The sequence below is a fragment of the Chrysemys picta genome, chromosome 9, assembly GCF_011386835.1.
Source record: "Chrysemys picta bellii isolate R12L10 chromosome 9, ASM1138683v2, whole genome shotgun sequence".
Lineage (NCBI taxonomy): Eukaryota > Metazoa > Chordata > Testudines > Emydidae > Chrysemys > Chrysemys picta.
The window spans coordinates 87,604,937-87,632,598 of record NC_088799.1 but is presented as its reverse complement, the minus strand read 5'-3'; the positions used below and the strand labels follow the sequence as shown (position 1 = coordinate 87,632,598).

General features: G+C 40.2%; 3 protein-coding genes across 11 annotated transcripts in view; 2 read left to right on the top strand and 1 right to left on the bottom strand.

Annotated features, from left to right (window-relative positions):
* ATG4A (autophagy related 4A cysteine peptidase) lies at nucleotides 1-18,056 on the top strand. 3 transcript variants are annotated; one of them, XM_008170054.4, is made up of 13 exons: nucleotides 1-149; nucleotides 3,401-3,511; nucleotides 6,148-6,219; nucleotides 7,933-8,031; nucleotides 9,654-9,755; nucleotides 10,289-10,361; nucleotides 13,078-13,157; nucleotides 13,662-13,849; nucleotides 13,968-14,046; nucleotides 15,049-15,194; nucleotides 16,359-16,415; nucleotides 16,763-16,874; nucleotides 17,149-18,056. In XM_008170054.4, the coding sequence occupies exons 1-13, from the start codon at nucleotides 140-142 to the stop codon at nucleotides 17,211-17,213; spliced, it is 1,194 nt and encodes a 397-aa protein (XP_008168276.1). In that variant the 5' UTR covers nucleotides 1-139; the 3' UTR covers nucleotides 17,214-18,056. The 3 variants fall into 3 exon arrangements, with proteins under 3 accessions (XP_008168276.1, XP_042707006.2, XP_042707007.2); XM_042851072.2 differs by lacking the exon at nucleotides 16,763-16,874 and having other exon boundaries at nucleotides 16-149; XM_042851073.2 differs by lacking the exons at nucleotides 16,359-16,415; nucleotides 16,763-16,874 and having other exon boundaries at nucleotides 16-149.
* The window catches only part of LOC135973540 (uncharacterized), a 904,472-nt gene that overhangs the window by 404,998 nt on the left and 471,812 nt on the right, over nucleotides 1-27,662 (top strand). The window lies entirely within an intron of this gene.
* The window catches only part of COL4A6 (collagen type IV alpha 6 chain), a 192,536-nt gene continuing 183,444 nt past the window's right edge, over nucleotides 18,571-27,662 (bottom strand). For all 7 annotated transcript variants that reach the window (XM_008170050.4, XM_065557287.1, XM_008170049.4 and 4 more), the window contains 6 exons: nucleotides 27,375-27,473; nucleotides 26,624-26,770; nucleotides 25,295-25,411; nucleotides 23,752-23,943; nucleotides 23,236-23,522; nucleotides 18,571-22,299 (listed from right to left, as the gene is read on the bottom strand). In XM_008170050.4, coding sequence (XP_008168272.2) covers nucleotides 22,039-22,299; nucleotides 23,236-23,522; nucleotides 23,752-23,943; nucleotides 25,295-25,411; nucleotides 26,624-26,770; nucleotides 27,375-27,473 — 1,103 coding nt within the window. In that variant the 3' untranslated portion in view covers nucleotides 18,571-22,038. The remainder of the gene's footprint in view (nucleotides 22,300-23,235; nucleotides 23,523-23,751; nucleotides 23,944-25,294; nucleotides 25,412-26,623; nucleotides 26,771-27,374; nucleotides 27,474-27,662) is intronic.

Sequence of the window (27,662 nt, the reverse complement as noted above, 5' to 3'; positions counted from 1 at the left end):
ATCAGAGAAGCCGGCCAGCCCGGAAGGCAGCGGGGCTGAGCGTCCCCCTCACCGCAGAACTACAACTCCCAGCGTGCTCCGCGGCCGCCGCCGTGTTGTGTGTCCGCTGGGAGGCGGGGAGGATGGTGACAGCGGGAGGATGGAGTCCGGTGAGGGGAGACGCGGCGGGGTCGGGGTCGGGGGATTCGCCGGGCGGCGGAAGGGGCGCTGCGGGGGGCAGCGGGGGGAGGGGAGCAGTGAGGGGCGGGCGGGACAGCGGGAGAATGGGGAGGGGGCCCGGCCTAGGGCGCGGGCCGGGTGTAGCGGGCGGTTCCGATCCGGGCCCAGGGCGGGGGTCGCGGGCGGGAGCCCCAGGCCCGGGCGTGTGGCGGGTGCCGCATACGGCGACAGCCCGGGGGTGACGTGGCGCTGGGACGGGAGGGCAGCTCCGGGTCCCGATCCTGCGCCCGGCGAGCTCCGAGTCCGAGCTGGCTTCCGAGCCCGGCGCCCGCGGCTGAGCCGGCACCTCGGCTGGGCTGCCCCGCACGGCGGGACGGCTGGAGGGCGCTCGGGGCGCGGGGGCTGGCAGGGCAGGGCTGGGCGTGGGGCAGTGTCAGGCCCGCTGTGCCGCGGGCAGGGGCTGCGCTAGAGGAAGATGGCAGCAGCCGCCGCTAGTCCGCCGGGGTCCGGCGCTGTTACACCCTGAGGTGACACAAGCTAGTTGCGAAGTGTCACTGTCAATCCTGCCATGGGGACACTTCCGGGACCTCCAGAACCAGCGGTACTGGGGAACTCGCATGGGACTGAAATCTGATTAGCTCTTGGCCAGGTGGCTGTGGTTAAAAGGTTTCACTCTATCTTGACTCAGCTCAGAAACTTGGTTGTCCAGCCAGGTGAAAATAACGTTGATTAAAAACACCAGGGAGTTTCCTTAGATCGGTTACTAAGAACATCTTTAGATTATTTTTAAAAAGTGCAAAGTTGATTTTGTTTCCATCCATGCTGTTTACTTTTTGCACTTCAGTCAGCTGACCAATGAAAACACATTTTTCAGTTTCACCTTTCCCTTTCTGATGTTCTTTGCTGGAAATCTTACAGTAGAATGGTTAAATTAAAAACTTTTAACAACAGCTTTAACATTAAACTGTTACGCAGTACAGTATTCCATTTTTGTGAAACTCTTTACAGAACCTAAATATGGAGCCTAAACTAGGTGTTGGTGTCCACTTAATATAAGTCTTAGGACAAAAAATAGAGCTGAGTAAATTCACTTGTACATTTGTCATATTTAGATATGTTTATTGGGTAAATTTAGAAGTATTCAAAGTATGTAATTCACCTAACTCCTGTCACTACACTCAGTAAATTGCAGGATCTAGGCCCAGATTTGTAATGTTAAAGTCTGCTCTACTGTTGCATGGATATTTACTTCAAGCTTTTTAGCATAGTGCTGACATCAACTTCTCTGCAGCCATGAAGCTGATCCTTTGACAGTTGTGACTGCCAACTGGATGGAATAAATAAAATGTCAACACAATATGCATTCACTAGATATATCATTTTGATTATGCATGTAAATGTCTTGGTATTAAGAGAATCCTTCCTTATGGCCCTGGATTTTTCCCATTGGCTCCAGTAGAAGCAGTGTGTGTGTGTGTGTGTGTGTACAAATGATTGCTAGTTACTGTAAAACAGTGAACTTTAAGTAGTGTGTGTGTGTGTGTGTATATATACACACACACACTACTTATAGTTAAAGTTCACTGTTTTACAGTAACTAGCAATCATTTATTCAAGTTGAATAGAAAAATATACATGATGCCTGAATGCTAATTTTCTGGTTAATATACCCTAATCTGAGGAGGATTTGTGTGGAACTCTCTAGGGTATTCTAAAGTATAATATTTTTAAAACTGCATGTTTCCTGAAGTATGTTATTTACCTAATATTTTTTAAATTAATTTAAAAAGTCAATATTTTTTACTCTTTATGCTGTTTAATTTTGGATTCTGCTTACCTTGGACAGTAAAACTTTCACTTTCTGAGTATAGTCAGTTTTGACTTCTGATTTTCAGGCACTTACACAAATGGTGCCATGTTTACATTTCAATACTTTAAGAAATGTTTAAATAGTATAAAACTTTTGTTTGACATTTTAAAAGTGTCATGAAAAATGTTATTAGTTATGGTAAAATCTTTTTTCTTCAACAAAGAGCCTACATTTTTGGACCTAATTTATCTAATAGTTAACATGGGACTAAGTATTCTAAAATGTTGGCCAGAATGTCAACTTTATCTTTTCTGTAGACATTTTGTTCTAAGCCAGTGTATTTTGTAGTCTATTGTGTAATCACATTTAACTATTTTACATCAAGAGTAGTGGCTATGTATAGTTGCTATTAATGACATTTAGGAAAGAAAGACACGCGATTAACTTTACACACGTGAGGAGTCCTGTTAGATTCATTGTGATTACTTGCATGCAAAAGATTGGGTCATAGATTGTTAACTCATTGGGACTGGGACTGTATCTTTTTCTGTGTTTGTACAGTGCCTCGCAAAATGGGTAATCCTGAGTGGAGCCTATAAATCTTTAGTAATATTAATATTACGTGCAACTTGAACATATTTAGCATGTATATTTATGATTTAATATTTAAACATCAGTTCATTGTGTATTTCTTAAATATGTCATTTGAAAGAAAAAATAATCAAAGCAAATAAAAACAATTGCTTAGTTTTACAGCTGAAGAGTTATCCTTCATTTCCATAAATTCCCACCAAAAATCATAATCAAATGAACTTCCATAATAGAATGAATCAATATAAGTGTTTTATTTATTCATCTTAAAGTAAATAGGTTTTATGGTGAATAATAGTATTTTTTTCTGAACAGGAGATACAAAATCTCCTGTTAGTAGACTAAGGCCCCAGTCCCACTTACACTTGGCATATGCTTAATTTTAAGAAAGAGTAGTGACATTGAAATGAGTGGAACGGTTCATGTATTTAAAGTTAACTGTGTTTAGTGCAGGACTGGGACATAAATTGTTCACCTAGACTGTGGGTGAAAGCCTAACCTCATTGAAGTCAATGGCAAAAACTGCCATATGCTTTTATAGCACCGGGATTTCCTCCCTGGGCTCTAGGGTCCAGGTGCCAGCCATAGTGTCTCCCAGAGCTTCTGGAGAGTTAAAATACAAAATTGCAACGAACACTATCCATTTTAATGGCACTGCATATTGCTGAGGGAAAACGGGGTAAATGCTGCTGCCAGAATGAAGTATTGGTCAGAAAACCCCAAAACCCTGGACTAGATCACTGGTTGGAGCTAGTTGCACTTGCAGTATAAGAACGCAAAGTGCTCCAAAAAGAACAAAGGGAGCAAAATGGAGTTTGAACTTTCTGTGTTCCTGTTCAGTTTTATCCAAGTATGAAAACCAGACCACTGTCTTATCGGAATACCTAGAAGAATTTCCAGAAACAGATGGGTCAGTGTGGATCTTGGGAAGGCAATACCACCTTAAGACGGGTATGTTTATAATGAAAATCCAACTATAACTTTCATAGTTTATATGTAGAACATTTCCTCAGTGTTCATAACATTATCACTACATAAATCTGAGAGCAAAAATAAACTCACTTCTAAAAAGTAGACCAACTATATACAGTGGTTGTCACCCTAATATGAAATTAGCTCGCAGGAGGTTTAAGGAAGTAGAGAGTGCAGCATCCGTCACAGTTTCTGCAAACAGGGCACGCTTATCCTGCAGATTCTCATATTAGGCGGGTTATTTCTAGTAATCAAATGTCATGGAATAAATAAGTGACTTTTAAAGAATGTTTAATACCTGTGATATTATCTATCAGCTACGGAGAAAACATTTTTCACACACAATCTTCCCACCAAAATAAGTAAAATTGTGACAATACCCTTTAAAGTTTCTCCTATAAGAAAGGAGCAGGCAGCTGAGTATCTACTGTAGCTCATTTTAAAACTGGATGTGGTGATGCAGCAAATATCAGTCATATCCTTAGTAACTTTGTAAATCAGAAGCATGCACTGAAGCCACGTACTCTTGGTGATAAATTGCATTTTAAAATACAAAGTAAATGCAATGAATCAGCAATTACCAGTATCAGGAGACCAAAAAATTAAGTCTGTACAGTGGTTCAGACAACAACAAATCCACTATGCTGGATGTATGAATTTCTTACAGCATGATATTCTCAGTTGAAAGTTAATGGGTTTTAAAAATTAAGTAGTAAAAATTAACGTTATCTTTCCGATGCATATTCTGTTTTAATTGGACAAAAATAAACACTTTCCCTAGAAGCTGTCCCTGCAGTGTAATTATAGCACAATACCCTAGCACACAGGAATGAGAGGGCAGGGCTGGTTTTTGTTCCTTGGAGAGTGTGTGGGATAGCACCTTGTGTTGCATTTCCTGGATCCGGCAGTCAACTCAGTAGTGGTGTTGATGGGCACTAGGATACTGTTGAAGTATCCTGATAATGGCTGGAAGGACAAGTCAGTCCAAGGTTAACAGTGAGGGGATAAAGGTAGTAAATAGTTAGATCCTCAAGAATTGTAGAGTGCCTTTGAGGGAATCCTGAAATTTAAAAAAAAAAAAAAAAAAAAAAAGCTTGGAGAGATTAGAAATACTGTAGAGTCAATATAAACATTTGATGAGATTGGTACAAAACTAGCACAATTTGACTACAACCTAATCTTTTTAAAAATTCTTTTGCAAAAATATACTGTTATTTACTTTTCTTGGCCAGCTTAGTGGTTTAGTAATTCTAATGTCAAAGTTGAATGTCACTCCAGAGTTTTTAAAGTGAGACAGATTGTGCTCAGGAATTGGAATAAACAGAGCTTGATAAACTATCAGTTTAGAGGATTTAGTTTGTTCAATCGTACTGGTGATTGGTTTTATATATAACAAGTCACAGCTTTATTTATTTTGTCTATTGAGTTATGTTGGGAGCCAGATAGTATATGGTGAACAATAAACTTTGTCTGGGATAGGGAGCAGATCATATATGTGGAATTTTTTTGTCACATTATCCTGTTAGGGAAAGGAGGGGTGGGGGAAGACTAGGTATGGCTCTCCAAACCAGCAAGGTCTATCTCCTGAGATTTTCATGAAATTGCACATATCCCAGGGTATTTCCAGAGTGCCATGGCTTTTTCACAAAACCCCGATATTGTTGTTTGTAGGCGGTCTAGTCAATATCTTCCTGTGACTTTTGTGGTCTTCCTTCCCCAATGAGAAGCAAGGCTCTAAGGGTACGTCTACACTACCCGCCGGATCGGCGGGTAGCGATCGATCTATCAGGAATCGATTTATCACATGTAGTGTAGACGCAATAAATCGATCCCCGATCACTCTCCCGTCAACGGCTGAACTCCAGCCATTCAAGAGGCGGAAGCAAAGCCGACGGGGGAGCCGCGGCCGTTGATCCAGCGCCGCGAGGACGTGAAGTAAGTAATTTTAATTCGATCTAAGATACGTTGACTTCAGCTACACTATTCTCGTAGCTGAAGTTGCGTATCTTAGATCGACCCCTCCCTCCAGTGTAGACCAGGCCTTGTTGGTCTGCTTGGACATGCTCCCACCTATCTTTGCGGTATTCAGGGTTAACATTCTCTAAGGTGGTGAAATCCTTGCAAGTGTGAGGGAGACGATACCATGGAAAGTGGACATCTCACTTTGTTTTCTCTCTGCAAGTCTTGTCACTTTATATGCAGAAGAGGATTCAGTGGAGGAAGAAGGGCTATGCACTTAGGCTCATCCTTCCTCCTTCAGACCCAAATTGGTCCCTTTTAGTAGAAATTCTCCAAGTTTCTTGTCCTGTGTATAAATTTTGTTCAGAGGGGATAGTTCTGCATAGCAGTAGCTGGTTCAAGTTTAGCTTAGCTATTCAAAACAGAAATGCTACTCTCTTAACCTTTGATGGCTAATAATTACTGCACGCTTACCCAATAGACTTTGTTTAGTTTGTAGATGTAAAGTGCGCTGAATATTTAAAGTGATACATGTATTATTTTTGTATCTGAAAGTAAATAGACATCTCCTGTATATTCTATATGTTGCGTTAATGCCAAATCATCTTTGCAGTCAGGAGTTGGTAGTTTAATATGGCTTTGTTTTTTAATTCCAGGCAAATCTAAATTATTGTTGGATATAAGTGCTCGTCTGTGGTTTACATACAGAAAAAAATTTTCACCAATTGGTGGGTATGCTTTAGGGTGAACAGCCCAATTTTTTTGTATTATTGTCTTGTTGGAAATTTAAAATTGTGGGAGGAATCAAATTATTATATATGAACTTACTGACTCCTAAATTATTAGAGGACTCAGAGGTATGACTTTTACTCCTTCTGAAAACAAAAAGGAAATAGTGGGCCACATTCCCTAGTACTGAAAGTTGTGCTCACTTACACCAGTAGAAAATTTGGTCCTTGTGTTTATACTAACAGTGGAAATAACTTGTGAATGTTTCTCAAATTAATGGGGAATGCACAGTAGATCTGTTGTGCAAGAAATATGTTTAACCTGTTTATTCACACACTAAAAATGATTTCACATTAAAGGAATAAAAAAAACCCTATTTAAACTTTCTGGTTAAATTAAATTTATTTCCCAAATCATCACCCAAAGAAACATTTGGACTGGATAAATTATGGGATTGGTAATGGGATAGAGCCTTTACCTTTAGGTTGCCAATTTAAATCTAGCTCAGGTGGGTAGATGGCCCAAAACTTATTTCATGGTCTCGGCCACGATTGCAAAAACCACCACAATTGGCATAATTGACAACATTACTGGCAATCTTACTAGACAGTAAGTACCATTCACCACTAGAGGTAGTCTTTCTACTACACAGTTGAGACAGATTGATGGAACAGCATCAAAGATGCTTTCATTGTCACTGTCCATGCTCTGCCTGTTCTGTTGATAGATTTCCAGCATCTTTCTCAAGCACTAAATTAAATAGAAACAAATAAAGGAAACTCTTGGAATTTACCATAGAATCCACTTCTTGATGCAGAACTCTGCTTAAGAATCTAAGCATTTAGTTTAAACTGATTTATCTTTCTAGCCTTCATGATTGTGAAGACAGCCTTAAAACATAAACAAATAGAAAATATTGTCGTCCTGAATCTGCAGCCAGTTTGAGGCAATAGCTTGGAGAGGTGTGACCTTTCCTAATAATCTTAATAGATTCTCATTATTTCACTACATCCAACCAGGGTTCATAGCTCTACAGATCCAAACTGTGTCCAGTGTTTCACCAGATGCCAAAATCTGTATTTGCTTCCTACCCAAATGCTAAAACCTCCAGCTTCAAACCCTCAGAGCTTGTACAGCGCATTTACTAATATATAGGCACACATATATACTTTTAGTATATTGCAAACTGAAAATGAGGGGAGATTATAATGTAATATTAAAATATGGAGGTTACTGTACTGATTGCATTACTCTTTCCATATTGAATTCCATTAGGTCCACTGCCTACACCTCCATCTGTTGTTTTGGTTTCATAGTGCTCATAGGACCTCACTGCAGAGTTTAGGTTTGGCTTAGCACAGTGTACAGAGTCCTGCAGATAGGCTTGTCCATTTTATCCTTGAATTTGGCACAGTTTGGTAAACAGCTTTACATGGTTGCTTCTTTGCCTTTTGTCTTGCATCAACAAAGAATTCTGCTTCTATTGAGCTGTGTCAGTTCTGGTTTCCACACAGATCTGCTTGGCAGATCCTGAACACTTATCTAGAAGCCAGACTGGTGATAAAAATCTTTCTGTCTCAGTTTCTCTTCATCCACCGGACACTTGTTAAAAAGCTGAACTTTTCTTGACCACCTAGATTTCAACAATTTGATTTTTGTGGTGCTAATTTCAGTCAAGAACCCATATTAATTGTAATAATTCTTGTTAATAGGAGGCACGGGCCCTTCATCCGATACTGGCTGGGGATGCATGCTGCGATGTGGACAGATGATGCTGGCACAGGCTCTGACTTGCAGGCATTTAGGAAGGGGTGAGCATCCTGTTACTTTGTGAAATATGTTAGGAGGCTCTGTGGTTATTTGGGTGACGTTTAATGTTGGTGTGAAAGCCCAGTACAATAGACATCCACTGAGAGATGTAGGGCTAAAGTAACTAGTGAAAGTCTCTTCAGAATGATTGGCAGAAATTACTAGTAAATGATGTCTCCAGACAAGAGGAAACTGTTAGTGTTTCATCCTGACCCAGCAGGGCTGAATTGTTTTGGTGGTTAAGCAGAAAAATAAGAACAAAGGATTTACCAAGTGGGACTCCTGTCTTTATTATCTAAGAGAGCTTTGCATGACAAATAATGAAGCTGGTGCTTGGGTGGAAACTGCTGCCGCCTGACTGATTTCCTGTCATCGTGTTCATTGTTAATGTGGTGCTCAAATTGTACTAATTGCTTTATAGGCAAAATAAAGAAGAGTTCTCTGGAGCTTGATAGCTTGGTCCAATAAAAGATATGACCTCACCCACATTGTCTCTCTAATATCCTGGGACCAACATGGCTACAACAATACTGCAAATTATAGGCAAATATGCAGATAGCTTCCCTACCTCCAGCCTAAGGTCCCAATCCTGCAACAGAATTCACTAAGTGTGGACCCATACACCTGTATGAGCATTCCAGGATCACAACCAGAGTAATCTTAGGCCTAATATACATAGAGCTCTTGTATCGAGTCAGCTATTTTGGTTAAAGATGTGAGTTTATACCAATATAGTTAAATGGGTACAGACCCTACTGTGGACAACTATATACTGATGTAACTTAGTCCACAGTAAAGAGTGTTTCAGAGTAGCAGCCATGTTAGTCTGTATCCGCAAAAAGAACAGGAGTACTTGTGGCACCTTAGAAACTAACACATTTATTTGAGCATAAGCTTTCGTGGGCTACAGCCTACTTCACTGGATGCATGTAGTGGAAAATACAGTAGGAAGATATATATATACACACACAGAACGTGAAACAATGGGTGTTACTATACACACTATAAGGAGAGTGATCAGTTAACGAGAGCTTTTATCAGCAGGAGAGAAAAAAAAAACTGTTTGTAGTGGTAATGAAATTGGCCCATTTCCAGCAATTGACAAGGAGATAGGAGGAACTGTAGCGGGTGGGGGGAGGAAATAAGCATGGGGAAATAGTTTTACTTTGTGTAATGGCCCATCCTCTCCCAGTCTTTGTTCAAGCCTAATTTAATGGTGTCCAATTTGCAAATTAATTCCAATTCAGCAGTCTCTCGTTGGAGTCTGTTTTTGAAGTTTTTTTGTTGTAATATTGAGACTTTTAGGTCTGTAATCGAGTGGCCAGGGAGATTGAAGTGTTCTCCAACTGGTTTTTGAATGTTATAATTCTTGACGTCTGATATGTGTCCATTTTATATTGCGTGCCACTTTTAACTATATCTGTTTCTAAACTGATACAGTAAAGTGGTACAAAAAAATGGGTAGACAAGTTCTTATTGTCTCCTTCTGACTATCAAGATTTTTGTGAAAACATTCTCGGTTCATGTTGTTGTATTTTAGAAAAGCACTCATGATGACGTAGTATGAAATGCTAGACAGAGTTTGGAGTTTATCAGTTAATCTATATAACTTTTTCCCTGTAAGATTGGCTTTGGGAGAGACACAAAAAACAACCTGAGGAATATCACAAGATCTTGCGATGCTTCATAGACAGAAAAGATTGCTGTTATTCTATCCATCAAATGGGTAAGGGCAGGTATCATCAGCTTTTTATGCCTCAAGTTGCTAATGTGTTTAAAATGTATTAATTTTAAAATATATAATCACAAAACAAAAGAAGGATTATGGAGACAAAGTGGATAAATATATATATAGAGAGAGGATTTAATGCATACCAAATATATACTGAGGTCTAAATCCAGCATGTACAATAGAAATAACTAGCTCTGGATAGAATATGTGACTATTAGGGACCAGACTTTAATAATATTAAATTAGTGCTTACCAACATAGATTCTCTTGCACCAGCCCATAGATTGTAGTGAGGGGTGCCAGTAGTCAGAATGCAGTTTAGAGGCTTCTTCTCAATTATGGAAACTAATCTTCATTGCAGTTGTAAAAAGAGAATAGATAGTATATCAATAATCTGATTAAATGTAAATCTTTTACAATAGTTTTAGAATGTGTGCCACAAAATATTAATAGGATGTGCCATTTAATACATGTCGTCACCTGATATTTGTGCTCTTTTGTGTGTGTTTTGTTTCTAATAAAAACAGCACAGATGGGTGTAGGAGAGGGGAAGTCGATTGGAGAATGGTTTGGACCAAATACAGTTGCACAAGTGCTAAAGTAAGCAAAACATACATATGTATTTAGAATGTATTTACACTGAATAGTTCAATTCAGATGCAGCATAGCTGTCTAAGAGTGATGACCTCCATTTCTGGATTTTGAAACAATATAAAGTTGGAGGCGTTGGTTTAAACCTATGTATAGTCTGAACTGCCGTCTTGCTTTTACTCAATTATATACAAGGATTATTTGAGTCACAGAAGTCACATGACTTGTCCATGTCCGACAGGGGCATAGGTTGGACTGTCCCTAAATCAAACACGTGAGATACGTAAGAAAAATAATGCATTTCTTCTACAAAAGTTTTATATGAAAAAAATCATGTTTATAAGTAGGTTAATTTTATTTATTTATATATACTGACAGTGTAGAGTGATAAAACAAATTATTAGGGCTATCGATTAATTGCAGTTAACTCACGTGATTAACTAAAATTAATTGCGATTAAAAAAAATAAATTGAGATTAATCAGTTAATTGCACTGTTAAATAATAGAATACCAATTGAAATTTATTAAATATTTTGGATGTTTTTCTACATTTTCCTATATATTGTATTCTGTGTTGTAATTGAAATCAAAGTGTATATTATTTTTGCTTTACAAATATTTGCACTGTAAAAATGATAAACAAAAGAAATAGTATTTTTCAATTCACCTCATACAAGTACTGTAGTGCAATCTCTGTTGTGCAAGTGCAACTTACAAATGTAGATTTTTTTGTTTGTTACATGATTGCACTCAAAAACAAAACAATGTAAAACTTCAGAGCCTACAAGTCCACTCAGTCCTACTTCTTGTTCAGCCAATCACTAAGACAAACAAGTTTGTTTACATTCAAGGGAGATAATGCTGCCCTCTCCTTATTTACACTGTCACCAGAAAGTGAAAACAGGCATGTGCATGGCACTTTTGTAGCCAACATTGCAAGGTATTTATGTGCCAGATATGCTAAACATTCATATGCCACTTCATGCTTCGGCCACCATTCCAGAGGACATGCTTCCGTGCTGATAACTCTCATTAAAAAAATAAGCATTAATTAAATTTCTGACTGAACTCCTTGGGGCAGAATTGTATGTCCCTGGCTCTGTTTTACCCGCATTCTGCCATATATTTCATGTTATAGCAGTCTCGGATGATGACCGAGCACATGTTGTTCATTTTAAGAACACTTTCAGTGCACATTTGACAAAATGCAAAGAAGGTACCAATGTGAGATTTCTAAAGATAGCTACAGCACTTGACCCAAGGTGTAAGAATCTGAAGTGCCTTCCAAAACCTGAGAGGGATGAGGTGTGGCGCTTGCTTTCAGAAATCTTAAAAGAGCGACATTCCGATGTGGAAACTACAGAACCTGAACCACCAAAAAAGAAAATCAACCTTCTGCTGGTGGCATCTGATTCAGATAATGAAAATGAACATGCTTTGGATTGTTATTCAGCAGAACCCGTCATCAGCATGGACGCATGTCTTCTGGAATGGTGGTTAAAGCATGAAGGGACATGTGAATCTTTAGTGCATCTGGCATGTAAATATCTTGCGACGTTGGCTACAACAGTGCCACAAGAACGCCTGTTCTCACTTTCAGGTGACATTGTAAACAAGAAGTGGACAGCATTATCTCCTGCAAATGTAAACAAACTTGTTTGTCTGAGCGATTGGCTGAACAAGAAGTAGGACTGAGTGGACTTACAGGCTCTAAAATTTTACATTGTTTTATTTTTGAATGCAGGTTTTTTTGTACATAATTCTACATTAGTAAGTTCAACTTTCATGATAAAGAGATTGCACTACAGTTCTTGTATTAGGTGAATTGAAAAATACTATTTCTTTTGTTTTTTTTTTACAGTGCAAATACTTGTAATCAAAAATAAATATAAAGTGAGCACTGTACACTTTGTATTCTGTGCTGTAACTGAAATCAATATACTTGAAAATGTAGAAAATGTCCAAAAATATTTAAATAAATGATATTCTATTATTAATCGCGATTAATTTTTTTAATCGCTTGAGAGCCCTCCAAGTTATATTTAATTTTAGCTGCTTTAACTAGAGTTTAACAATGAAACCTAGATAGCGGTTTACATAGTCAGAGAGCTGTAAGGCAGTATATTCATTTAAGGATGTTCTTTTGAACTACATAAAAAAAAATATAGCAGACTCAGATAGTGTCTGTGACTTAACTTTGTTCAATTTTTCTTTCTTCACTTGGTCCGGGGCTGAGTTTGACAGATTTATGGCCTGATCCTACCAACACTTATGCCCGTCAGTAGTCTCACTGAATTCTGTAGAGTTACTCACATGCACGAGTGGATTGTAAGCTCTTTGGGGCAGGGACTGTCTCTTTGGTCTGTGTTACACAGCACCTAACACAATGGGGTCCTGGGCAATGACTGGGGTTCCTAGGTGTGACTCCAACACAAATAAAAAAAATAGTAATAAATATAAAGTAGCAAGGTTGTAGAGTTCAATGGCTTTGCTATTGGCAGTGAGCCAAGAAATTTTTCACACAAGTTATTTCACCTTCATGCTATCTCTGCATTCTCTTCTGTCATAATTATACTTTGACTAATAAAAATACAATGAATGCTGTTTTTGATAAGAAATTATTATATATTTATTCAAGAGCCATCTAATTGCATTGAGTGCCAAGCTATTGGCTCCTGAATGACAATACACTTTTTTACTAATTACTACCTTAATGTTTTCCAGAAAGCTTGCTTTATTTGATGAATGGAATTCTTTAGCAGTTTATGTATCTATGGACAATACTGTGGTCATTGAAGACATCAGTAAGTTACAAACACTGGCTCTCACTTAAATTAGTTTCTTATTTGCCAAAGTACCCTAAACAAATTTAGTTAATAGAAAAAAATGCATTTTGGGCTTTAATTATTACCCTAGCTGAGAAATAAGGTGTGTGTGTGAGAGACAGTTCTTGGGATGCGCAGTACTGCGCATCACCTTGTTACCCCCTCCTCTAGCAAGACGTATCGTTATCCGAGAAAGCTTCCGGTGCTAAATGTTGTTTGGTTAAACATGACTAGGAGATGATAATTTACTAGATGAAGTTATCGATCTGAGCCCTAATGTCTTTTTGTTAACCTGGCACCCTAATCTGTGCCTACCAGGATTACTTGTAATTATACAGCTACAACGTACACACTACCCTCCTTAAAAGCTGGGACCTTTTGGAAGAAAGATCTCTGAAAAAGCATCTTAATTTTCCATTCATTTGGAACATTTATAATATAGTCCTTGACGAATTGACAAGTCTCTCCTCCTTGCTCCCACAGAGAAAATGTGTTGGTCCCCTCCTCAGAGCAGCAGTGCTGCACGTGGCACCATGCTCTCACACAGAAGTGCTCTCAGTCAAAACAAGAACACAGCAGGGTTTTGCTCAGGCTGGAAACCTCTCTTGCTCATTATACCTCTACGACTGGGGATAAATCACATCAATCCGATTTATATTGATGCTTTTAAAGTAAGTCGCTGTCCCTGAAATGATTGTTATGCTGCATGTCATTTACAAACAGTTTAGATATCTCTGATACCAATATACAGGACAACTAAAATTTCATTTTTCCCCTTTGAATCTCTAGGAATGTTTTAAGATGCCACAGTCTTTGGGGGCATTAGGAGGGAAACCAAATAATGCCTACTATTTCATAGGATTTTTAGGTAAGGAAAAAAATAATTACAGATAAGTTGATGGGCTAAGGAACTGGGCCTGGTCTGAAGAAACATCAGGAAGTGTAAAACTGAAGCTGCTGGGAAACGTAGTTAAGGAAAGAGATAAGGAGAGTAGGATTATAATTAGATAACTAATAATTAGATAACTCCAGAATAATACACTATGATCTTTTATAGGAAAGGTAGAGTGAAGTTGGGTATAGAAATAAGTAACAACATCAGCAAGAGTCATGTGATATGAAAGGCTAGTTGAATAGTATTTGGCAAATCTATTAGACAGATGTTACTAGCATGTAGTCATGTATTGTTTCCTAATCTGTAGTCTTACCTTTTATTCTTTTGCTTCACTTTTTTTCTTCAAGTGGTATAACTCAGCATTTTCCCTGATTAAAGCTCATTTGTTTGATTTCTGCTCACTTCTCTAACTTCACTAGATCTTGCTGTCTTTTAATGCTAGCCTTGCATCAATGTATTTTATCACTTGCCTTTCCTTTGTCACTTATAGTAACATTCAGTGCTAGACTTAATCTTTTTTTAAATTTCACCCCATTTGACTTGTTATGAATAATTGCTCTCTATGACCTATCAGTCCATTTTTCGATAAAACCTGTGGTATTTTTATTCAGACCTCATTGTTTCAATCTCTCAGTGAGTCTAATATGAAACAATGTTGAATTCCTAACTGAGTTCTAGATTATATTTGTGGTCATCCTGTGACCCGTTGAATGGCAGAATTTACATTTTAAAAGTTTTAAATGTTACGTTAGCTCTAGGAAATAAAGGAAAATAAGGGTCAAAGTAAAAAGCCTTACAAATCACCACAGTAAGCTATACCAGATATGGTGCCACACTCTTCCTGAATTTCCCAATTTCAGAACACATAGCTAGCAAAAGTCTAATCAATCTTAATCATGATGATGATCTAAATTCTATCTTACAAGTCCAGCTTCACTGGTATTACAAATGATTAAATATATTTTACCTGCACAGGAAACGAGCTCATCTATTTGGACCCTCACACCACTCAGATTTTTGTAGATTTGGAGGAAAACGGGATGGTTGATGACCAGAGCTTCCATTGTCAGCAGGCCCCACATCGAATGAAGATCATGAATTTGGATCCCTCCGTAGCATTAGTAAGTGTTAGGAAGAAATGTAGCATGAACTTCTATTACAAAACTGCACATAAGTACTGATAAGGGTAGTTGTGCATTTGCCTGAGCAGAATCATGAATGACTACAAAAAAATTTCCACATATGCTGAATTTATCCTCATTGATAAACTATACAGTAATTTTGCTGAGATTAATGTTCCCTCCAGTAGGAAACTGGATATTTGAATGGGGGTGGATAATTATTTTTGGTAATAGAGAAGCTCCACTTTTTGCAGAGCCATTTTAGTGTAGTGGTTGAAGCAGGGAATTTAATCAGAATTCCTGGGTTCTTTCTCTCCTTCATGTCTCAGTTTACCAATCTATTAGTAGTTACAGTCCAGGATACTTTACAGGGATATTACAATTCTTATTGACCCTAATTCTGATCTCCGTCCAGTTACACGTACTATTGACACCAGTAAGGTTACTCTTCATTCTCCTCCTCTGTGTAAGATCAGAATTGGCCCAATGTTTGTAAAGTTCCTGAATGAAAGGTGATGTAAACATATGTTATTAATAATACCACTTTTAGCAGGAAAGTATCTGCTGTTAGTGAGTAACATTTAACTATGTAAATGTTCAAACCATGAAAAAGCACAACCAACCAGTCCATTCAGTAATGTAACTGAGTCTGATATTCACAATACAGCCACTCTTGGAAGTGTCATGTATATGGCAGTTCATCCCCAGTGGCAGGTTAAACTTGCAGCCAGATGGACAATTGTGGTAAATTGGCATGGCCCTATTGACTTCAGGGGAGCTGCAATTATTATTATTTGCATTCTGATGGAGCCTACAGGCCTCAAATTGAGATTTGCTTTAGGCACTGTACAAACATAATACAGTCATTGCCCTAAAGGGTTTATAATCTAAATAGATAAGACAGATGAACAGGAGAGGGGGGAAAGAGCAGAGCATTCAGTATGATGAGTGGCAAATGTCGTGTCAGTTCCTTGTTTTTTCAACTTTTTTTCCCTGTGGCCTCCGTTTTACTCCAGTTCAGGATCTGGTCCTTAGTCTGATACATATTTTTGATACATGATGATAGTATGTGCTACTGCAAAACAGTGGCTTAATTCTGCCTTATTTGCTAATATTGCATGTAACTTGCAGAGGAAAAACTCTCTCTGTTTTTCCCCCCTTCAGGGCTTCTTTTGTAAAGAAGAAAAAGACTTTGATAACTGGTGTAGTCTTGTACAAAAGGTAACAATGGGATATTCTTTTAATTTGATCTGTGTGTGTGTGTGTGTGTGTGTGTGTGTCAGAGCTAATTATAACATGACTGACAATCTGTGGTAGAGCTTGAGAGATCTACCTTCCATGCATGTTTCTGATTGAAGAAATTCACTATATATAGATCTGTAAAATGATGACCTTTAATGAGGGTTGCACAAAGTATAACAGGATTCCATTTCATATGGGCATAATTGATTTTATTATTATTATTATTTGCCTCTTGTAACTGTTTTGACTGACCAGCCAAGTAGATCTGTTGTTGGACTTTCCATTAATATGATACTTTTTTTTAAGAGAAAGTGCTTTATCCTCAGGAGATTCTGAAGCAGCAGGGTCTTCGGATGTTTGAGTTAGTTCAAAATCATCCAGCCCATTGGCCTCCTTTCATACCTCCAGCAAAACCAGAAGTGACAACGTCAGGAGCAGGTACAGTATTGACTTGAGTGGACTATAGTGCAGCAATATGTTCCTCCCTTTACCGGTAGGAGAAATAATCCCAGGTGGAGCAGCTATGCTTTGCTAAGTGTCTTTTATGCTCAGTGTGATTAGCTAATCCATTCGTTAATACCGGTAGCAACTTGAACACCAGATTTATCTACAAAGGCTAAATGTGATTTCCAGCATATCTTGCCCTAAAATGTCTTCCAAAGTGAAAAGCAATAGGCATGTCTGTTAATATTGTTTTCATTTTTGTTGGCAGAACTTATTGAATCTACCGATAAACTGCTTGAGTTGGAAGAAGAATTTGAAATCCTGAGTGTATGAAGGAAGCTATGGTGATTTTTCTGTGTTGAACATATTGCATTGACTTCACACAAACAGCCATTCTAGCCCACAAGTGCCTGAAATTATGGACAATAGAGCACAAAACCATAGCAGCACCCAAAACTCAGATAGTGACAGTTTAACAAGATCTTCCCTGGGTGGAAAGAGCAGCAAAGATCCCATTGGCAGACACGTAAAGGGAATCTCTGCTTCCAGCATGCATCTTATTTGAAGACAAATGGACCTTTTGAGATGAAGGCAAAAACAATATATTAAAGTAAAGACTATGGTATATCACTGGGCTCTACCTTTGAAGAAAGGGATGACTCAAATGGATATTCTTGCTCTCTTATGCAATTGTGTAGTCCTTTAAAAAAAGCAAAATGGCGTTGAGTTAAGGGAGGATGTTTACTTCTGTTCCCTCCTGTGGGCTGCATCATAGGAATAAATTCATCATCTTGTTTAAAAGATCAACTGGATCAGGAGAAAATTGTTTCCTTGTTAAATATTTTAACATGTATTTGAGCAACCACACTTTTTATTACAAAAATGTTTCTGTAAAAGGAACTATGTCTAATGTATACATTTGGAACAGCCTTCCTGTTTCTGGGAGACCTAAAACAAACAGGAGACTCAATTCGTTGATATAGATCACGATCACTGCTATAGTTACGACCTATTTCACCTTGACCTTAAAACTTAGGTTGATGATTTTTGTTAAAACAAGAAGTCAAAGGTGGTTTTTTTTAAACTGTATCTTATTTATTTTAAAATAGATTTATTTACACAAGTTTCTCTGTAACAGCACTTTATCTGTGCATCTAATAAATTTCTTAAGCTTTTCATAGGCTACTTGCTATAGTTTGTGAATTTGCTTGCACAGACCATAAATATAAAACAAAAAGTTATCCCAAACTGATGATACACAAATTATTTAAGGTCCCTGATTCTGCCTTGTTACCTTATCAATTCTATTTTGGTAAAAGTACCTTAGATATACAAGTCCCTAGGATAGTTATGTAGTTAGATGTTTATTTAAACTGAGGATATCTCTAGTAGCTTTGAGAACAAGGGTTCAGAAATATCAAGCCCTTACTGTGCACAAGGGCTTTTAATGAATTCATGAGTCGCATTTTGTTTCCTAAAAACACAATTCCCATCTGGATGAGGCCTGGTATGGTGCAGTTAACATGAAAATCTCCCAATTTCATTCTTCACAAATAGATGAGAATACTGGGCCTAAGCGGGAGATGTGCTGAGTACTTGCAAAACCCAAGTGAAATGAGATGCTGGTGCTTAGCATCTGAAGAACGGGAAAACATGACTTTCGAACAAAAATAATTACCCAGACCAACAGTTAATGTCTTGTTTGCCTTTATTAACCACAGTTTGGAAACTGAACATTAACAAAAGGAGATGTCACCGCACGCTGTTTTAAAAAACAACAACTGTGATGTCTCCCCAACTAGTATTCATTTAAGACCATAACCATGCTTGGTGCCTTCCAGACAAAAGTGAAAATGCAGCCCCTGCTGTGAAAAGCGTACATTCTAAAGGATGACATCTACACAGAAAAGGGAAGTACCCGCTAGATGACTGAGCAATGAAGCTAGGCATATATCATCCTCAGTCCATTTTTTTTTATTGCCCTCCTGTTATCTTTCATTAAGTAAACACAACTCAGAGGCGAAATCTGAAGTTGACACTTTTCCAGGAAGCCTGTAGTGAGCAGCAGCTGGAAGGAGAGGGGGTAAATACAGGGTTGATTGGAAGAAGGTCTGGAGATAGGAGTGGAAGAAGATCAGACTATGGCCCTGATCTTGCAAAGACATGCTTGTGCTTAACATTACCCATCAGGGTGAAATCCTGGCCCTACTGAAGTCAATGGAAGTTCTGTCACTGAAAGCAATGAGATTACGCACGGGGCATAAAGCTAAACAAGTACATAGACCCTGCTCCTGAAAAGACATGTGTATTTCAGTCATGTGCATCCAGAGCAGAACCCGCTTTTCCTCACCCCTCCCCTCAACATCCAAACAAATAAGTTGGTACCAGACCTGGTGCTTCTCCTGCTGGCACCTAATGAGTAGAATGGGTGACAAATAAAAATGTTTTCCACAAATATTTGCTCAAATTTTTAAAACAAACACTGGAGTTATTTGAGTTTTACTGACACCAATATTTGCAGAAAGTGAAATTCAAAGTCAAATACCATGCGACTTATCGGAGCAGTCCCAACTAAAACACAGCTCAGGTATCTGACATGGATGCATCATCAAACTATGGAGTGAAAAAACGAGATGTTTGTTGAATAATTCAAAGTTGTGATTGATATTTTGCAAGCAGAAAGAGGCTACATCAAAGAATAAATTGTTGACTGCAAGTTATTAGCTCAGCTCCAATTGGGCTCAACCATGCAAGGGTCTTGAGTACCCTGACCACGATCCAGCAACACTTAAGCTTGTGAGTAGTCCTGTTGAAATCAATGAGCCTACCTGTGTACTTAAATTCAACCACACGCTTTAGTGAATCAAGGCCAGAGTTCTAAGTACCCTGCTAGACTAAATCAATAATAAAGAAGAGTGATTAAGTCTTTATCCTGGATCAGTAGCAACTTTCTGTAGAGTTTTGTCTTTCAATTTAAAAAAAAAAAAAGGAATTTACAAGGCCCTCACTTCAGATCCTCTAAAATGCTGATACCTCTGGGTATCGCCAACCTCACTGTAGAAAGAAGCTGAAATTAATAGCTTTAGCCTTAGTTAATTCTCAACATGGACATATTGTATTTATGGCTTTCCCTTAGAATATACAGGAAAATAGAAATTGAGTACTACTGATTGTAATTATAACCTGAAGGAACTGTGTGACTATTTAACAGTGCATTAGAAATACAGTAATGTGTTTTTTAACTAGTAGAAATAAAGCCCAGTGGATGAGGAATACAATACAGGTGATTTTAGCTGTAAAAAAAATGTACATCCAACAGCTGCTTGTTTCTGTGTTTCCCTAACCTTGAATGCTAAATAATAAGGCTTCTACATTTTAAAATATACACAATTTGAATACTTACAAAAAAAACTGTTCCAAAGCTACCTCGGAAAGATGATTTCACATGTACTGTAACAGACCCAGGCCAGTTGGGTACAGCAGATTAGTAGAATGCAGATATACTGGCCACTGGATAAGCAGTTTTCTGTTCTCTGACTGACCAGAGGGGGGGCTGCTCCAGGCTAGGGTGGATGCCTGACTCTAATTAACCTGGTGAGGCCATTAAGCTAATGTGAACACCTGACTCTAATTAAGGCCCCTCTCAAGCCACTGGAAGGGAGCCCTAAGGTAAGGGTGAGGAAGGCATTAAGAGAGAGAAGTGGGAGATCTGTGGGGAAGTGTCCCAGGGAAGTGTAGCAGCTCTGGCGGTAAAAGGTTGGCTGCCAACAGCTACTGCCACTAGGGTCCCTGGGCTGGAACCTGGAGTAGAGGGCAGGCCTGGGTTCCCCCCAACCTGCCATTACAGAAAGAACCTCCTGGGAAGGGAAGACAGGCACCTATCAGGACCGGAGGCTAAACTGTTCTTGAATAAGTCCGTAGGGACAACAGAGACTGTGGGAGTTCTCTCACCAACCTCCTTGCTGGCTTATGATGAAAAGTAGACTGTAAGCCTGGTCCTAGAGAGAGAAGGGCTACGTGGAGGGTCGCAATGAGCCTCTGAAGCTAGCGTAAACCGCCTGGAAGCACGGGACCCACGGAGACAAAGTCGTAGCTCTGCCACAGTACATACACCTCTACCTCGATATAACGCTGTCCTTGGGAGCCAAAAAATCTGACTGCGTTATAGGTGAAACTGCGTTATATCGAACTTGCTCTGATTCACTGGAGTGCGCAGCCCTGCCCCGCTGGAGCGCTGCTTTACCGCGATATATCCAAATTAGTGTTATATCGGGTCGCGTTATTTTGGGGTAGAGGTGTACTAATGAAATTATTCTGGAGGTGACAAATTGCTAGAGTGCAAAAGTATAATGACAAACCTTGAACTGTGTGCTTACATAGAGCACATTTCAATAGAGAGAAAGCTGTGCTGAATAATGAAAATGGCTTTAAGTTCAAGTAGAAATCCACATTTTTCACTGGGGAAATCAGTTACAGCTGGTCTGAATTTGGCTCCAAGTTGCTTGTGCATCACTGAAACCAAAGATTATGCCAATTGATTTAAAAAGCAAAACAAAATGAGCTCATCTTTAAGTAAGAACTTCCCAGGTAAGCCAGGTTTCAGTCTCTAATGCTTAATACTCTGAGCACCTCTGCTGCAGTGATTTGTTTTAATTAGTTTAGAGTTAAGTTCCTTTCCTATTGAAAATCCACTTCATTACCTATTTTCTCATCTAATCAAGGTTTATTCCCCTAGGCCGTGCCAAATGCTTTCTGCAAAGCCAACTCATCAGTGAAGCACCAACTTATTTAAGGAAATCTATCATTGGCTCTAGATGAGTGCATAAAAGGGATGGGCGCTTGTCACGCTGCAATCTGAATGAGAAAGGCACAGAGACTTTCTGAGGTAGCCATGAATAGGAAAACAAACATGAAAGCAAAAGTGTAGCACCATGTTCCACAAAACAGTCAGAGGTTTCAGAGCATTAGTCTGTCCCTCCTTCCTTCTGTGTGAAGTCACGTTTCTTATGGATCTAAAACATAATTTCTATAGTGTTCTGGCTGTTGTAAATTATCCACAAACCACCAGCAGAATGGGCTTGTGTTTTATATTTCTTCTTCCAATGATTGAGGTTTAAACTCTTAAGTAGCAAAGTTTTATTTGTTTGGGTGGTTTTTGCTACAAGTTCTTCATGCATACTTGGCAACGGCTGACTCGTGTTCGGAGCTGTCCTGCTTTCAGAGTTTCTGAGGGAGGAGCACTGACAAACTGCTGCGTGCGTTCGACTGTCGTCAGCCAGAAGCTGTATTTGTTTGCAAAGTAATGGCAGGTTCCTCTGGCACCATTGCATTCAATGAAAGGAGTAGCACGGAAATCCTCAAGGCAAGAGCCGGGTGAGACAAGGGACTGACCTCCGCCTTCTGCGCCAGCTGCAGTGTGCTAGAATGAATATGGTCATTTAATTGAGTTCCAAAAGAAGGAAATAGGCAGTTACATAGGGACTCATGGGATACATTTCTTGCAGTGAACAAAAGGGGGAAATCTAGATTGCTCCCCCATGACACCTGTAGCTACGTCACTTGGGTCGGAGTTACGGGGGAAGCACAAGAATGCAAACCCCGGGATGAATATAGGATTCTGGTAATCTAACAAAGCAGCTTTTCACTTACAAAGTGAGCAAATTTGAAAACTGAGAGACAATAAAGAATCTCGTAATGCTGTTTTTAGAATCACTTTGCAATCACACTTTAATGAACTACCAGGACATCTCATTGTAGAACACTTCTGGAAAAAATGTGGGAGAAGGGGTTAAATCTGTGCTATAGTTTAATTGCAGTGGTGTGGCCATGTTGGTCCCAGGATATTAGAGACACAAGGTGGGTGAGCTAATATCTTTTATTGGATCAACTGCCGTTGATGAGAAAGACAGGTCTTTGGGCTTACAGGTCTGGGAAGAGCTGAAGAAGAGCTGAGCGCAAGCTCGAAAACTTTCTCACACCAAGAGAAGTTGGTCCAGTAAAAGATTATCTTACCCACCTTGTCTCTCTATAGTTAATTAGCCTTTTTGATGTTTAAAGGAATCAATTCTTAAGGGCCATTACTCTCTTTGCTAGTATGGAAGTGTTCTATTTCTTCCACCCCACCATGAACTTTATCAATACACTTGAGAAGTTAGCAAAATGGCTGAGGTTATTCTAGGTCTGCTGGTAATGCACAAGGAACCCCTTAGGTCAGCTCGTTGTGGAGCTTTCAGTTTCTTGGACACAACTGTTAAAACTAGCAAACTTAGTGGCTGAGTCAAAGATGAACGGCCAATATTAAAACAAGCCTCGTACAGTGTGACCGTCTTTGCATTAACAAATCGATTTTTCTCACCATTAGGAACGAGTATCCAATCCACAGGCTGCGCCAGCCCTCGGGGCACTGCGGGATGGTAATGTCCTGGCTGTGTACTGCAATAGCCTGGGAAGGTGCTTCACACACCGAGCAACGACTGATGTACTGTGGGATCTCCAGCCGGCTCACTGGCATCATAGGGATGGGAGCAGTGGTGGAGAGCCAGTAGGATTTGTCATTGCGGCTGGCATAGTAGCACACCTCGTAGATGTTGCAGTAAATAAATGGCATGGTGCTGAAGCGAGGCAAGCAGGAGCCAGCAAAACCTGGGTGGGAATGGAGAGGAGAACAAAGGGCACATCAAGCTGCTGCCCAAAGGCAAGGCTAGTAAAGACCCGATAAGCAAGTGGCAAGTTTCATTGCACCCTCCGTGTCGTATTCCACCTCAGAGTCACACTTCTTACAAAGCCCAGTGAAATCAGTAGGAGTTGTGCAGTGCGTAGGGGGGAGTGGAATTTGGCCTGCCTCATTTGTGACAGAGTCTTTTTGACTTACCGAGATCCTGGTTGTGCGCCTTTTCCTGCCCCTCCACATACAGCAAGCTGTAACCCTCCCAGAGCTTATTCATTCCAAGTGGGCATGGCGGGATCTGCTCCGACTGGCTGTGCTTCACCAAAGTGTATCCAACGCTTACACCCCGACCTGGCATTCCAGGCAAACCAAATGGGCCTGGCTTTCCAGAGACACCTGGGAGAGAAAAGTCAGTCACATGTTGCGAGTACAATGTAAGTTAGCTGACTTTCTGCATCCATCCTTGTGGTTGGGCATTTATGTCACTTCTGTCACAACTAAACGACAACGTAAAGCTCAAGTATTGATGGTTGCCAGGTGATCAAATAGGCCTGGCTGAGTCTCAAAGCCAATCAGTACCCTATGGTACTGACTCACTTTTCCATACCATTAATTTTTGTGTCTCACCCAATCACTGTGGTATGCAGGCACTCACAACTGTAGTTCATAATTCGGCCTTGCCCCTCTGGGTGAGGACCTCCAGCACTCGTTAATTCCCACACTAGTGCAGTAGGTGGTGGTGTTTTATCCTGATGGCACAGGGGTTCAGTAGCTTGTCCCAAGTTATAGAGCTAGTCTGTGGTATAGCCAGGAACAAAATCCAGACACTCTGACTGTCAGTCAAGCACCAGGATGTACCTCCCATTCACCGTCCCACTCCAACCACATTTTTTCTCTCTGACTCACTCCTTTTCAAATTCTACAGTGAATGTCCTGTTCCTGTGCTTCCAAACCCTCCTGATGACTCCCTGTTTATTACAGCTAGAATGGTGTCCATCATCCTATACAATGAATCATCAGTAAGGCTAAGATTTTTGTCATGGATATTTTTTGTAAAAGTCACGGATAGGTCACAGGCAATAAAGAAAAATTCACGGAAGTTCCTGACTTGTCAGTGACTTTTACTAAAAATATCTCTGACAAAATGGGGAGTTGCAGAGTCCCCACACCTCCAACAGCAACTAGGCAGCTGCGGAGGGCTCAGCTAAGAGATCTGGGAGCCTCCACCACCTGTGGGGGCTTGGAGCTCCAGGCTTCCCACCACCCGGGGTGGCCAGGAGCTGCAGGGGAGCCCCTGCTTCCCACAAGCTCGGCGGCTTGGGGCTCCGGAGGGCCCCTGCCGCCCATACCCAACAGCTGCCGGGCCACCGTGGATGGTGGGGGGACCGTACAGGCTCCCTGCCGCTGTGGGCTGAAGTCACAGAAGTCTCTGGAAGTCACGGATTCCTTGACCTCTGTGACAAAATTGTAGCCTTAATCATCAGTAGTGACAGATAGCAATTGCATAATCTAGAGCATGCTGCAGTGGATGAGTTTACTCCCAACTGTCTCACTAAAGGTGAAATTCATATTAATGAAGACACAAGATCTTGGGCACCACATAGGTCCTTCTTTTTTAAGTCAATAATGTGTAATTTCTGTGATGTCTGAGGCCTTGGGCAGCATCACTGCATTAGGAGGCCATCTGGAATCTTGCTGATTGAACACTCAAAGAATATCAAAAGAACAAATTAAAGAATAAAATTACCTTCCAATCCTGGTAGCCCTGGAATACCTGGGGTTCCTGGATCCCCAACTATGCCATCTGACCCCGGTAAACCAGGACGTCCCACCTGACCTGATCTGCCTGACAGACCTTTTAGACCTGTAATTAAATGTAATGATTGTTATTTAATTTGCTTCTGACATCAAAACTTTCACTCCTGGCATCAACAGACGGATGTGTCATGATTAGCAATGCTGAGGGCTTAAACTTAACAATTCTTGTTACAAACGAATAGCTTGGCACCATGATTCAATATGGCCTACGACCTGATGCGTATAACATGTTCAGGGATTACAAATGAACAGAAGAGACAGTGTTCAGATCTGGGTCAGGCTTAGGCTCTGGTGGATTTGAGTTTGAAGCCAAAGCAGCACTTGGATTCAGGTTTGGATCTGATACCAGTAAAATGTCGTGATTATTTTCATCTGATCTCTCAAGATTTCTGCCATTGTAAACAGAGAAAAGATTACCTGGTCTCAGAACTGACTGCCATCATTTTGGGGCTAAAACCTTACAGAAGCAGCTATCCTTGGTTGATTTCAGCCACATTCAAATCAGAAAATGGGCCTCCTCCAATTTTGGATCTCATATGATCCAAAGTTACATAATGGCAAGTTTAGATCCATGGATTTGCATCTAAATTCCCCTCTCCCACCTGCTCTACAATTCAATGGGATTAGCACTTGAAGTCTCTGTTTAATATTGTCATTTTGTGCTTTAGACCAGTGTGCAGGGGAAAGAGCAGACACCAGCTGGGATTCTGTCTCTCCAAGAGCTTGCACATAGTGAGAAATTGTGTTCATATTTAACATTAAGTTGTAATTATTTCCCCAAATGACAAGGAACATTCAGCATTGCAGTGGTGGGTATGTAGGACCTGATCCTGCACCCACTGAAGTCAATGGCAAAATTACAACAGTGCAAAATTAGGTTCCTAAAGTATTATAGTATTTCATGTTGACACAATCCCAATAATTCTCCATGATGAATCATTCTCAGACTGATTAGATCTGCTGCCAGATCTGCGTTGCCATCATGCCAACTGCATCATGACTGCTGCTTTCAATTCCATGAACCTAATGCAAAAGAGGCTATAAAATCCCGTGAACATAATGTACAAGAAAATATTTCTAGCCAGGTCTAATAAAAAAAAAAAAAAAAAAAAAAAGATAGATACGCTGTGGTCATTTCCATTACAAAGCTTCTGAAGAAAAGCATATGAATTTTGACAGCACAATTTACAAAGCAGCTTCCTGTGAATGCAAGAAGTCCAACGTTTCAGTTTCACTTATTTGATGCGGTGCTCTTTACCTTGCTGCCCATCTGGTCCCTGAAATCCACGATCTCCAGCATAGCCAGGGACACCATCAATTCCTGGCAGACCAAGTAGCCCTGGAGGAACTATGACTTCTTCTGGTTTTGGTACTAGGCCTGGAGCGCCTGGTAGGCCTGGGAAACCTGTACACATCACAAATGGCACCATAAGCAACACACATAAAGTGCACAGATAGGATGATCTACTAATACAAGGATGTGGTTCAACAAATTGAGAAGGCCCTGTATGTTAGCACTGGGTATATTCCCATGACTTCCCCAGCTCTTGTTAAAAGTCCCTAATTTCCCTAAGTCCCAGCCCCTTTTTTATTTTTTTTGGCTACATATACAGGTTGTTGGGGATCTGGGGGAGAAACAGTAATCCTCCCCCCACCCCCCAGCAGGAAAGACACAGAGATTGATAGAAAGATCAACACAGAAACAGATAGAGTTCCAATTTCTGCAAGCAGTTGTCTCCACAGAGAAAACACTAAAGAAGATACATTTTAAGTAACAAAGTTGTGAAGACTGGTTCCCAACTTCCTGAAAGTCCGGGCGTGTTTGGAGCTGAGTTGTTGGTTTATGCCTATCCCCATTTAAAAGTCACCAAAAGTTCAGGCTTTATACTTGGGTGGAAAAAAGGAACGAAACCCAAAATAACAGAAGCCCGCTAACTGTGCTCCCCCACCTTTCACCCCACAAGCTGTTTGCAAATGCAGTACAGCTCTCCAAGTCATCCTGTGCTTACCTCGACGACCAGTTTCACCTTTCAGACCAGAAATTCCAGGGTCCCCGGGAAGCCCATCTTTACCTGGCATCCCCATAAGGCCTGGCTCAGCCTTCACACCTGAGAAGATACAGAGCAACGAGTAATGGACCTTGAAAACGAATCCCTGAGTGAAATACTGGCAGATGCACCAGTGGCAGAGGTGTGGTTCTAAACTACATAGTCACACCCTTGTGTCAATTCTGATTCCCAGAATCGACTGACACAGCCGCAGGGCAGCTTTGTGAGAGTCTCCACTAACATTATTAG

Coding starts and splice junctions, on each gene's coding strand:
- ATG4A (XM_008170054.4), top strand. Junction 10,362..13,077: donor ACAGTTGCACAAGTGCTAAA/GTAAGCAAAACA, acceptor AATGTTTTCCAG/AAAGCTTGCTTTATTTGATG. Junction 15,195..16,358: donor TGGATCCCTCCGTAGCATTA/GTAAGTGTTAGG, acceptor TCCCCCCTTCAG/GGCTTCTTTTGTAAAGAAGA.